Raw genomic sequence first — 12,242 nt, forward strand, 5'->3', positions numbered from 1 at the left:
AGCACAGAACATGAAAGTATTAAAAAGTTTACTTGACTAAAACCAGCATCACCAGCCTGCGTGGACTGGGTTGGACTTGGTTGGACTGGGTTGGTCTGGGTTGGACTTGGTTGGACTAGGTTGGACTGGGTTAGACTGGGTTGGTCTGGGTTGGACTTGGTTGGACTAGGTTGGACTGGGTTAGACTGGGTTGGACTGGGTTGGTCTGGGTTGGACTTGGTTGGACTAGGTTGGTCTGGGTTGGTCTGGGTTGGACTGGGTTGGTCTGGGTTGGACTTGGTTGGACTTGGTTAGACTGGGTTGGACTGGGTTGGTCTGGGTTGGTCTGGGTTGGACTGGGTTGAACTGGGTTGGACTGGGTTGGTCTGGGTTGGTCTGGGTTGGACTTGGTTGGACTGGGTTAGACTGGGTTGGACTGGGTTGGTCTGGGTTGGTCTGGGTTGGACTGGGTTGGTCTGGGTTGAACTGGGTTGGACTGGGTTGGACTGGGTTGCGTAGCTAATGCTTCTTCTGTTTCTCTCTCAGCTTCCTCATATCAGCCCCTCAGCTACCCCCACCTGGACTCCTCTGCACCACAGCCTTCTCCTGGTCCCCATTATCACTTCCCATATCACCCCTACTACACCTACACTGCTTCCCTCCCCACCCAGAGCCCCGCCCCCAGTCTCCACAGAGTCCAGAGTAACCCTTCGCTCCACACCCCCTCCTCCTCTTCCTCAGCTCCTCTTCCTCAGTGGGCTTCACCTGAGCAGTCTCTCTTCTCTCTGGCCAACGTGCTCTCTCTGGCTATGAGTGTAGCCCAGACCTTCATGCCCCCGCCTGGAGCCCCAAACCAGGGCTTTCAACCCCGCCCCCCATTTACCACCCCCCAGGCCACACAGTCCCCTCCACTATCTCCATCCTTTGGACCCCAGCTCCACCATCCAAGCCACACACCATTTCCCCCTCCTTTCTTCCCTCCACCAGCCTATCCCCCACCCACACCACAGACGAGCTCTGCCTCAGACAGCCAGCAGGTGGTGGCACCGCCCAGTCGGATCCCAGACTCACCTCAGATAGAGAAGGAGCGAGGACAGGTGAGTTTGTACTGAAACAAGACTTTACCTGAGTACCAGAGTACCTAAAGTCCAGACATGTCAGAAATGTGCTCCGAGTAGCTCCTTGGAGGACGTTTCTACCACCTGTTTTATGCAAAGCTAACTAAACCCTGTGGTATATGTTAAAATAAAATAATATTAGTACGTAGGAATTAAAACTTTCAGTCTAATTATTATTGTAGTGAACGTGCTCAGCTTGAATCAGTTAAGTAGAACATGAGCAGAGAAAGAGAAGGAAAATAAAAATCTTTATTTCCTGTTGCCTCGATTGTAGAGGTGAACAAGGAAATGAGTCTGGAAGAGGTTAAAGAAACCTCAGGTTCAGCAGGTGGGAAAGTAAAATCAGCTGTAGTGTCTCAGTGTGGGGAAAGAATCAAACTTCCACCGAGAGCTTCAGTAGATGTTCTTCAGCTGCTCTCTGTGGATTTACAGACCTGAATCCATCCAGATGTCTCACAGCTATCAAGCTGATTTCATCCTCTGCACTGACACTGTTCATGTTTACGACGCTGCTAACTTCATGTTAGACAGCCGCTGTGCAGCAGACCTCTTCATCCTGCACCTGCAGCCTTTCAATAACAGTCAGTCTGTTTAGCAGCAGCTTTATGAACAAACATCATGTGACACGTACAGATTGAACAACACTTCCATGTGAGCTTTAAACGAGCATCCTTCCTTTGACTCTAAGCTCTCTGCTTCCTCTCCTTCTTTCTTATCTGTCTCCATCTCTGAGTGAACGTAGCTCTCTGTCTTTGCTGTCCCTGAAAAATAAGCAGCAGCACACTGTGGGACAAACTGCACGCACACAGTTTGTGTGTTTGTTGAGTTCATAGAAACGCTGCAGGTAATCTGTGTTTACTGGTTTCTGAGGTTAGTGAGGGCAGCAGTCTGTAGCGTAAATGTCGACCGGCAGACGAATCAGTGAGACGATGAATCTGCTGGAGCACAAAAACCTGAAACAGGCTTTCGTTCCTTTCAGTCTCCAGTCCAGAAGCTCAGCTCAGCTCCGCCCCTTCATGGTGAGTACCTATGAGGTCACAAAGTGCCATCAGACCACGCTGAACCTGAAACCTGATGTTTTATGTAACTGGTTCTCAGGTTCAGTGACTGCCTCTGCTCCCAGCTTGACCAGTGTTCCCAGTCACAGAGGAGAGCTCCGTCACTCGTCCCCTCAGTCGACTCTGAACAAAAAAGTATGAGACTGTTTCTGTCAGTCAGACGTGTAAGATCGGATTTTGTGCTGTTTGATGGTGTTTATGGTTTCATTTTTCATGTGTGAACGCATAACCACAGACATCAGAGTAACATGTTCTTCCTCCTGCCCAGCTCCTCCCGCCTGAGTCTCCTTCACCCAGACTGTCGCCCATACACGAAGGTATGAACCACCTGTTCAAGAAACAGGCAAATATGCACGCCTCATTCTGTCAGCTGAGACAGCATCATCTGCACATAGAGACACTCGCAGGTCATTATCACTGATTCCATAATCATCACAACATCACGCTCCGTCTGCATGGGTGTTAAAAATAAATTTCCTTTGAGCTGCATCCTTTCCACATTATTCCACTGCACATCTGTATTGTGAGCAGAGCTGTGTGCAGGTCAGGGTTTCCGACGATGAACTGAGGGGCTGCACGTGATTCGATCTGAAGTCCAAGAATAAAAATATGGAGACGAGCAGACACTTCATCCCACCAAGAATAACTGCACAGATTTTACCTGTAAATGCTTCACTCAGGATGATGTTGGTGGTCTTCATCACTTTCTGATCTTCTACCTTCTGCAAACATGAAGGAAAAAATCCCAGATATGAGCCATAAATACCAACATTTAATGGTCGTACTTGCAGGAACCGAGAGAAACTCAGTTCAGTATCTTTCCACAGACGCAACTCTACACACAGGAAGTTTCACTGCAGTGTTGTTAGCCTCCAGAAATCCACAGACCAGCAAAGTCCACTTCAGAGTGTTGGTGGAGGCTTCAGAGTGTTGGTGGAGGCTTCAGAGTGTTGGGTGGAGGCTTCAGAGTGTTGGTGGAGGCTTCGGAGTGTTGGGTGGAGGCTTCAGAGTGTTGGTGGAGGCTTCAGAGTGTTGGGTGGAGGCTTCAGAGTGTAGGGTGGAGGCTTCAGAGTGTTGGTGGAGGCTTCAGAGTGTTGGGTGGAGGCTTCAGAGTGTAGGGTGGTGGCTTCAGAGTGTTGGGTGGAGGCTTCAGAGTGTTGGTGGTGGCTTCAGAGTGTTGGTGGTGGCTTCAGAGTGTTGGGTGGAGGCTTCAGAGTGTTGGTGGAGGCTTCGGAGTGTTGGGTGGAGGCTTCAGAGTGTAGGGTGGTGGCTTCAGAGTGTTGGGTGGAGGCTTCAGAGTGTGGGTGGAGGCTTCAGAGTGTTGGTGGAGGCTTCAGAGTGTTGGGTGGAGGCTTCAGAGTGTTGGTGGAGGCTTCGGAGTGTTGGGTGGAGGCTTCAGAGTGTTGGTGGAGGCTTCAGAGTGTTGGGTGGAGGCTTCAGAGTGTTGGTGGAGGCTTCGGAGTGTTGGGTGGAGGCTTCAGAGTGTTGGTGGAGGCTTCGGAGTGTTGGGTGGAGGCTTCAGAGTGTAGGGTGGTGGCTTCAGAGTGTTGGGTGGAGGCTTCAGAGTGTGGGTGGAGGCTTCAGAGTGTTGGTGGAGGCTTCAGAGTGTTGGGTGGAGGCTTCAGAGTGTTGGTGGAGGCTTCGGAGTGTTGGGTGGAGGCTTCAGAGTGTTGGTGGAGGCTTCAGAGTGTTGGGTGGAGGCTTCAGAGTGTTGGTGGAGGCTTCGGAGTGTTGGGTGGAGGCTTCAGAGTGTTGGTGGAGGCTTCGGAGTGTTGGGTGGAGGCTTCAGAGTGTTGGTGGAGGCTTCAGAGTGTTGGGTGGAGGCTTCAGAGTGTAGGGTGGTGGCTTCAGAGTGTTGGGTGGAGGCTTCAGAGTGTTGGTGGAGGCTTCAGAGTGTTGGGTGGAGGCTTCAGAGTGTTGGTGGAGGCTTCAGAGTGTTGGGTGGAGGCTTCAGAGTGTAGGGTGGTGGCTTCAGAGTGTTGGGTGGAGGCTTCAGAGTGTTGGGTGGAGGCTTCAGAGTGTAGGGTGGTGGCTTCAGAGTGTTGGGTGGAGGCTTCAGAGTGTTGGTGGAGGCTTCAGAGGGTTGGTGGAGGCTTCAGAGTGTTGGGTGGAGGCTTCAGAGTGTAGGGTGGTGGCTTCAGAGTGTTGGGTGGAGGCTTCAGAGTGTTGGTGGAGGCTTCAGAGGGTTGGTGGAGGCTTCAGAGTGTTGGGTGGAGGCTTCAAAGGGCTCCAACGTAAATCTGATTCCTGAAGAACGTAAAAGAGATGTGTCCAGATTCTGCTTTGAACGCCACACTAACATGTAGAGGAACTGTGAGCTCTGACTGGCTAGTTTAGAGGCGGAGCTTAGGCTCTGACCAATAAAATGCTAACAGTTAAAAAGATGCGTTTTAACAGCTTTTTAAAATAATAATCGTCCATACCGGCGCACCTGATGAGTCTTGAGCTGCCTTTTTGACCAAAGCTGCTCACACTCTTCTTCTTCTCTCATTTCTGCAGCAGAGAAACCTTCTGCTTTCACCGTTGGTCGTTTCCAGGTCACTCCCTCTAAACACGGTCAGGCTGCCACCCAACGCTCCATCAGTCAGGCCACGCCCACTGCTCACTCCCCGCCTCCTCCCAGGAAGAACCAATCAGAGAGTGACACAGAAAGCAGCTCAGAAAGCAGCGGATCAGAGAGCAGCATCAGCACAGTGACCCTCGCCCCAGTTATTAACAAGAACGCCAACCCGGGAGGTCAGGAGGAGAAAAGGAGGGAGGAGGAGGAGGAGAGGAAGAGGAGAGGAGGCCGCAGGCTGAGCGTCAGTCTGTGGGAGGGGACAGCCAGCAGCTTCGGCCAATCACGGAGTCGCTCTGCGACCTACAGCTCTGACGATTCTGACAGAGAGAATGGAGAGATGTGGGAGGAGCTACAGCAACTACGAGAAAGGTGATTGGTAGATCTTTTTTTAATGAATGAATGAATTTGTTTTTGATTTGTGGTTCATGATTCTGCTGATGTTTCGTCATTGAAACATGAACGAGTCGGTTCTCCATCAATAATAGTTTATACGTACTCCTTATTTTTATTTACCAACATACAAACACACTGCAGTGTTTCTGGTCTCCATGGTTACCATTTATCCCATTATTATCATTATTCCATCACTACAAATGCAGTGACGTTACTTGGCCAGCAGGTGTCACCATCCTTCATACAGTGACTCATATTTCAACATTGAAACTCAGAAAGCGCTCTTTCCCGTCGACTCGTTGCTACATGGACGTCGTTCGCCGGGTTCAGTGTTACAGAAAGAAAAAAGACAAATGGTGTCCACTCTGTCTCCAACACACATCTGCTTTTTGTCTCCTGAGTCCTTCTCTAACTCCTCCTTCTTTCTCCCAGACACCTGATGGAGGTGCAGAACCTGCAGGTCAGTCAGAAGCAAGAGATCGAGGAGCTGTACCGGAGGAAGGGGAAAGTCCTGCCCCCTGGAATCGTTCCTCCCGCCGCCATGTTGAACAGCCGGCAGCGGCGCCTCTCCATGTCTGGAAGCAATCCCTCCTCTCGCAGGCTGGATATGCTGCCCCCTGCAGGTGGGAGGACTCCCGGCAGCCTGCAGGATAACAGACTAATGGAAGTCATTTAATACTGAATCATCTTTGTGTGTGTGTGTCTGTGTGTGTGTGTGTGTAGGTATCATGAGGAGAACCTCGATCAGCAGCAGCAGCAGTGGATCTCAGGAGAGAGCAGGGAAAGGCGTGACCTTTGCCCCCGAGCACAGCGGCATGGTGAGTGTTTGAGACGGTCAGGAAGAGTTCAGTAAATCTGGACTTTTTAGTCTTTAAAACTTCAGCATGAATCATCAGAACCGTCAGGCTCACGTCACATCTGGAGCTCCGTGTCTTATTTTCACTCTCATGAAGTCGGTTATGAGAAGCTGACTGTTGTCCTTACGTAACACTTTGCTGCACACACATTCATACAAACACCTCTAACCTGACTGTATCACTCTGACGGATTCACCGGCGCAACTCGGTTCAGTATCTTTCCACGTCCTGAGCCACAGACGCCACTGCAGCAAAACTCTACACACAGGAAGTTTCACTGCAGTGTTGTTAGCCTCCAGAAATCCACAGACCAGCAAAGACCACTTCAGAGTGTTGGTGGAGGCTTCAGAGTGTTGGTGGAGGCTTCAGAGTGTTGGGAGGAGGCTTCAGAGTGTTGGGAGGAGGCTTCAGAGTGTTGGGTGGAGGCTTCAGAGTGTTGGTGGAGGCTTCAGAGTGTTGGGTGGAGGCTTCAGAGGGTTCTAACGTACATCTGATTTCTAATAATCTGTGTTCAGATTCTCTCCTTGTGCTTTGAACGCCACACTAACATGTAGAGGAACTGTGAGCTCTGACTGGCTGGTTTAGAGGCGGAGCTTAGGCTCTGACCAATAAAATGTTAACAGTGCTAACAGTTAAAAAGACGCGTTTTAACAGCTTTTTAAAAAAATAATCGTCATCCATACCGGCGCAGCTGATGAGTGTTCATCAGCAGGAAGAAGAGCAAACGCAGAGAACAGAGTGGATGCAGATCACATGGTGTCTGAAGGACCAATCAGAGTGAATGTGGTCATCTTTGGTTCTGTTTATGTGGACGTCGTGTTTTCAGTGAGAAACGTTTCCATCTCTGAACCGAGGAGACAGCCTCCACCTGTCACCATCTCACAGTTCTTCAGCTCATAGCCATTGATCAGCGATTAACACGATTAATGATCAATGACCTCACAGCCTGTTGTCATCGTTTCATCGTTATGTAAACATGTCAGTCAGCTGATGATGACAAGGAAACATTTCTCACTGAAAACGTTACGTTCAGAACGATTTGACGTGGACGCCGACCGTCACATTTAACTGACCTTTGACCTTTGTCTTCCAGTGAGCGACGAGCTGCTGAAGATGAGAAGATGATCACGGTGATGATGAAGAGTAATCCGCAGTGCAATACTTTAATGTCTCGTAGTTTGAAGTGAACATCTCAGCACTTTAGGAAGAAAGGTTGAACCTCAGAGGTCAAAGGTCATCAGACAACAAGCTGAGGGTCAAGTGATGAGCTGCACCCACAAACATGAGATTATAGAATCTGCTGAAAACCTTTGAAACTTTATGAGTTTTTGTTGTGATGAGTGTGGAAACTTTTCTGACCTGCTGCTCGTGTAGTCGCAGGACGAGCTGAGGGCGGTCTGTGCGTCTGGACGACCATGTGCCTTATTTATCGTCATGTAGAGTTGAATCCGTGTGAGACGCCGTCTCCGTGGACACATGAAGAGATGAAATTATGAATTTTAACAGTTTTGTTTGCTCCAGTTTAGAAAGTTTATGAAGTCCAGAATTTCCTCCTCATATTTGTGTTAAATAAAGTTTCCTGTCTGACGATGTGCTGATGTTTTTCTTTTCACACTGAAAGGTCAGAGCGACGTCGTTACAGTGAATAATCAGCTGATTTCCAGCTGTTTGGGTCAGCAGGATTCCTGCTGAGATGAAAAAGTCGCTCTGCAGTGACACCTGGTGGTGGTGGGAGGTCATGACCTCTGTGTCCTGACATGACCCTTACATCAACCTGAGCTGTGCTTGCAGAGGTGCTATGAACCAAAGACATACAAATGTTTTACTAATGAAGCAGACCCACAGACCTGCAAATCATTTACAGCTGTTCCAAAATAATAAATGATACAATAATAAAAAGGAGCCAGCTGAGGTGGTTTGGGCAGCTGACAAGGATGCCTCCTGGACACCTCCTGGGTGAGGTGCTCCGGGCATGTCCCACTGGGAGGAGGCCCCGGGGCAGACCCAGGACACGCTGGAGAGATTATATCTCTCGGCTGGCCTGGGAACGCCTTGGTGTTCCCCCGGATAAGCTGGAGGAGGTGGCTGGGGAGAGGGAGGTCTGGGCTTCTCTGCTTAGGCTGCTGCCCCCGCGACCCGGCCCCGGATAAAGCGGATGAAGAAGATGGATGGATGGAATATAATAATACAAATGAATGAATACAAAGGTACAATACAATACAAAAAACCTTTTAAAAACAGAAATGAAAAGAAAGAATAAAGATGTAATTCAGTTTTATTTACACAGCATCAAATCACAACAACAGTCGCCTCAAGGAGCTTTATACTGTGAGGTCGACCCTACAATAATACACACAGAGGAAAACCCAACAATCATATGACCCCCTATGAGCAGCACTTTGGCGACAGTGGGAAGGAAAAACTCCCTTTTAACAGGAAGAAACCTCCAGCAGAACCAGGCTCAGGGAGGGGCGGGGCCATCTGCCAAGCCAGTGGTTGCTGTAAACAAACTTCTAGCAGCATCTGTACATCATGTTTTTAAATCCATAACAGAAGTCTGTGTTTCTCACAGCCCAAGCAGAAAACAAAGAACCACATGAAACAGAGATAAGATGAGCAAACAGGTTGGGTTCATCAGAACGGTGTGGGCCCCAAGGATGGAGCCACTCACACCTGTGGCTGTGGGAGGGGCTATTAAATGATGGGCAGATGTATCCCGTAAGGTCACGTTGGTGTAGAGGCCCGACTTCGTGTTCATGAATGTGACGGCAGCTCCGAGGTCCTGCTGAGCTCATTGTATTAAAACTTTACCACACTTCAGCCAATCAGAGACCTGCAGCATGGTGGCGTGCCATGACCAAAGGTCTATTCTATTCTATTCTATTCTATTCTATTCTACAGACTGCACAGGGTCAACGCTGTATATATATATATATATATATATATATATATATATATATGTATGTATATATATATATACATACATATGTATATATATACATACCTATATATACATATGTATGTATATATATACATACATATGTATATATATACATACATATGTATGTATATATATACATATGTATGTATATATATATACATATGTATATATATATAATGTATATAATTAATAAGGGTATGGTTTAACCAAGCACAGGTGGATCTTGAAAAAGTTACAAAAAAGTCTGATCTAAACACTTTGCATGAAGACTAAAGACACACAACTTTTAACAAATGTCAGAATAAGAAACATTAAAGATGATTAATGAAGGCCGATGACCTTTTTATTTTATTCTTTTTGACACAGTTTACTTTCAGCTGTTCAGCTCTGCTGATACATCGTGGCAGCACAGTTTCACACTGATCAAAGATCAAACAGTGAGCTTCTGTATAGAAGTAAAGGTTAAAACTGTCTGATTTCAGGCCTTTGAGTCTTGAGAGCCTAAAGAATGATTAGCAGGTATGGAAACCTTGAGCACCCTCCTCAGGTGGACTCTCCATGGATCTTTGTTCTCTGCAGATGTGAAGATGTCAGCAGCACAACCTCCATAGCCCGAGCTGCGCTTCCCTTTGGCTGCGTGTTAACTATTGTCAGAGGTAGATATGCATTAATATTATGATATATGTTTGAATTAATTTGCAGTGAAAATCACAAAATGGCAAAATCCCATCCAGCACTTTGGTGCAAAGTGGTAAACAGGCTGGTTCTTCTATAACTCAGCACTCAAAGCACTTTACACAACTTGTACATTCACACACTTTCATCAATGCTGTTTCTAAATGGTTCCAACATTCACACGTTCACACACATGGATGCATCAGAGAGCAACATGGGGTTCATATCTTGGATATGTGGCATGCAGACTGGAGCAACCCTTTGGTTAGTCGGTACCTGCTGTCTGTGCAAAGATTTATTAATGTTCATTCTTATTATCTATAATAAAAATTCCCACGATGAGTCAGGCTGCAGTTTAAGCTGCAGTGAGAGGATGTGGTTACACCAAACCACTTCATCTGTTAACTTCCTGAAACTAAGTACCCCTCATAGAGCAGCGAGCATCAGGCCAGACTTCCAGCGAATAAACAGGTAAAGTCTTTTTCACATTTCTTTTAACAATAAAACTGGAGCTGATGTTTCTAAACCTGAATCAACTGAAGTGACCTTGGGTTCAACATGTGTGTGAAATCTGCAGTCAGGAGGGAAACTGTTGCTGCTTCCTGGAAGTTGCGTGTTTCTTTCTCTTTTATGAAGCCGTCCAGTGTAATGAAAGTGTCAGCTGATAAAAGAACGTCTTTCTTTCTCTCACAAAATCTTCAATCACACAGTAAACTGCTGCAGTGCAGGCTCTCTGTGAAAACCACAGCGTACAGGAAACCACTCAAGCTGTTGTGCGACACGGAGTTATTTCATGTGAATGAGCAACAATTTGGGACTTCAAAGGGATCCCTGGGGTACGCCACAGTGTAGATGTAGTATTACACTGGAGTAACATTGGAGCAAACGTTGACAAAAAATGTAACAGTTTTTATCAAACGGACAGAGACGACTATTTTCAGGAAGTATGACTGCATGCGTTTAAAATAGCATGAAGCCCTTTGTGTCTGCAGTAAACCTGATTACTGATTAATGGTCTGTCAACAGTGAAATATGTTACTGTCATCTGCAAACATAAATCATCTTTAAACATTACGACGTCTTTACATTAGAGAAACATTAATGCACATCAGGCACACTGTGTAACACGTGCACGGAGGTAAGAACACAATAATCCAGCAGCACAACTAATTACATCATCATATATGAGAAGTTTACCTGCCTGTCAGGTTTTTAGCTGCAGTGCTGTGGACACAGAGTGTCTAACACAGAGCTGCATGTAACTATCTGTAGATGTTTTTGTTCTTATGTCGGTATAAAGTTGCTCTCAGTAGAATGCAACACCTCTGGTAGATCTTTCAAATTAAAAGCCCTCTAAGCAGCTGGAAGCACTGACATGTGAGATCCACATAATCTTACCTCCTCTTAAACACTTTTCTTTGACTTTGGTAGAAAATGTCCTGAGATGAAGGAAGCCAGAGTCTGACTGTGTGACAGGATTGAAACTCAACAACATGGACTACAAATTCACATGTTATGTCGCCTCAGCCTTACATTGGTGATTCATGCATGTTATATAAAGGAGTGGTGTTAAAAATCTATTCAGTTTTAAATCACAACAACAGTCACCTCTTCTCACGTTTTATTGTAAAATCCCACAATAATACAGAGAAAACCCCAACAAAGCGCAGAGGGATGTGTAAACGCACAGTGCATGTTATTACCACCCAGTTACATGTGGTAGTTCCTGTGTAATAAGCAGGAAACAGCGCAGCAGTGCTCAGTGTGGGAAGGAAGATTAAAGGCAGTCAGCACTCGCCCATTCACTCTGCAGTAAAAACAAAAGAAACACACAGATGTTTTTGGTTTATTGTGGATGAAAATGAACTTAATTAGGAGAAAAGTGAGAGTGCATCACTTTAAATTGGCACGTCATAATTTCCTCAGGGATTAATAACGTATCCTGATTCTGACAGGTTCTAATGTAACACTGACAGCTACCTGCTGCAGGAGAGGCCCAACCTTTGGGTGGTTAGAGGTCAGTCAGTGATGAAGGCAGTGCAGGACAGTCGTGACAAGCGTGGATGGCATCTTATTGTTGTGTACTGGACATTTTAATGTGTACTCCACTTTCTTTGCTACCTGGAATATTTTTACCATACCATGCGCTGTCATCCTGGTATTTTGCACAAGTGTTTCCAGTTCCAGACTTACTGATGCTTGCTTGATGCATGCTTTTATTCAGTTATCATTACCGTGGTATTACATTCCTGCTTATCACACAGAAACTGCCACAAGTGTGTTTGGTAGTCATGACCAATGTTCCCTCTAAGCTACGTGTGCAATTGTGCACTGCTGCAGGTCTCTGCGCACATAAAAATCTAACCTGAATTGAAATTAAAATTAAAACGTTAACAACTCTGTTCTGCAGTGTTAGTCAGTGACTGGCTGCTCCCGTATGGGATCAGAGCGATGCCACCTTATCCCAGAGTCCAGCCAATGATGCGATTCACATTTGTATATACGCAGCTAATCAACGTGGTTGACAGGCTATGACAGCGTCCTTATGTGCGACACCGGTGTTTTAGCAAAGCGGCTGATGTGGAGTGAAGTTAATGACAACGTGTACAACCATTGGAGACGTGAGCAGGACAGACGAACAACTGACAGGAAAAGTGTGGA

At 46.7% G+C, this 12,242-nt stretch overlaps 1 protein-coding gene across 6 annotated transcripts in view; it reads left to right on the forward strand.

Annotated features, from left to right (window-relative positions):
• LOC146519335 (serine/threonine-protein kinase WNK4-like) overlaps window positions 1–12,242 on the forward strand; it is a 30,643-nt gene that overhangs the window by 16,470 nt on the left and 1,931 nt on the right. For 4 of the 6 annotated variants that reach the window (XM_085156440.1, XM_085156441.1, XM_085156443.1 and 1 more), the window contains 7 exons: window positions 526–1,076; window positions 2,077–2,116; window positions 2,196–2,290; window positions 2,424–2,472; window positions 4,655–5,084; window positions 5,541–5,731; window positions 5,832–5,926. In XM_085156440.1, coding sequence (XP_085012566.1) covers window positions 526–1,076; window positions 2,077–2,116; window positions 2,196–2,290; window positions 2,424–2,472; window positions 4,655–5,084; window positions 5,541–5,731; window positions 5,832–5,926 — 1,451 coding nt within the window. Of the gene's footprint in view, window positions 1–525; window positions 1,077–2,076; window positions 2,117–2,195; window positions 2,291–2,423; window positions 2,473–4,654; window positions 5,085–5,540; window positions 5,732–5,831; window positions 5,927–7,058; window positions 7,556–12,242 lie in introns of those variants that run through there. The other 2 variants (XM_085156445.1, XM_085156442.1) reach the window with 2 other exon arrangements.

This window comes from Neolamprologus multifasciatus, chromosome 4, assembly GCF_963576455.1.
Source record: "Neolamprologus multifasciatus chromosome 4, fNeoMul1.2, whole genome shotgun sequence".
NCBI classification, from domain to species: Eukaryota; Metazoa; Chordata; class Actinopteri; order Cichliformes; family Cichlidae; genus Neolamprologus; species Neolamprologus multifasciatus.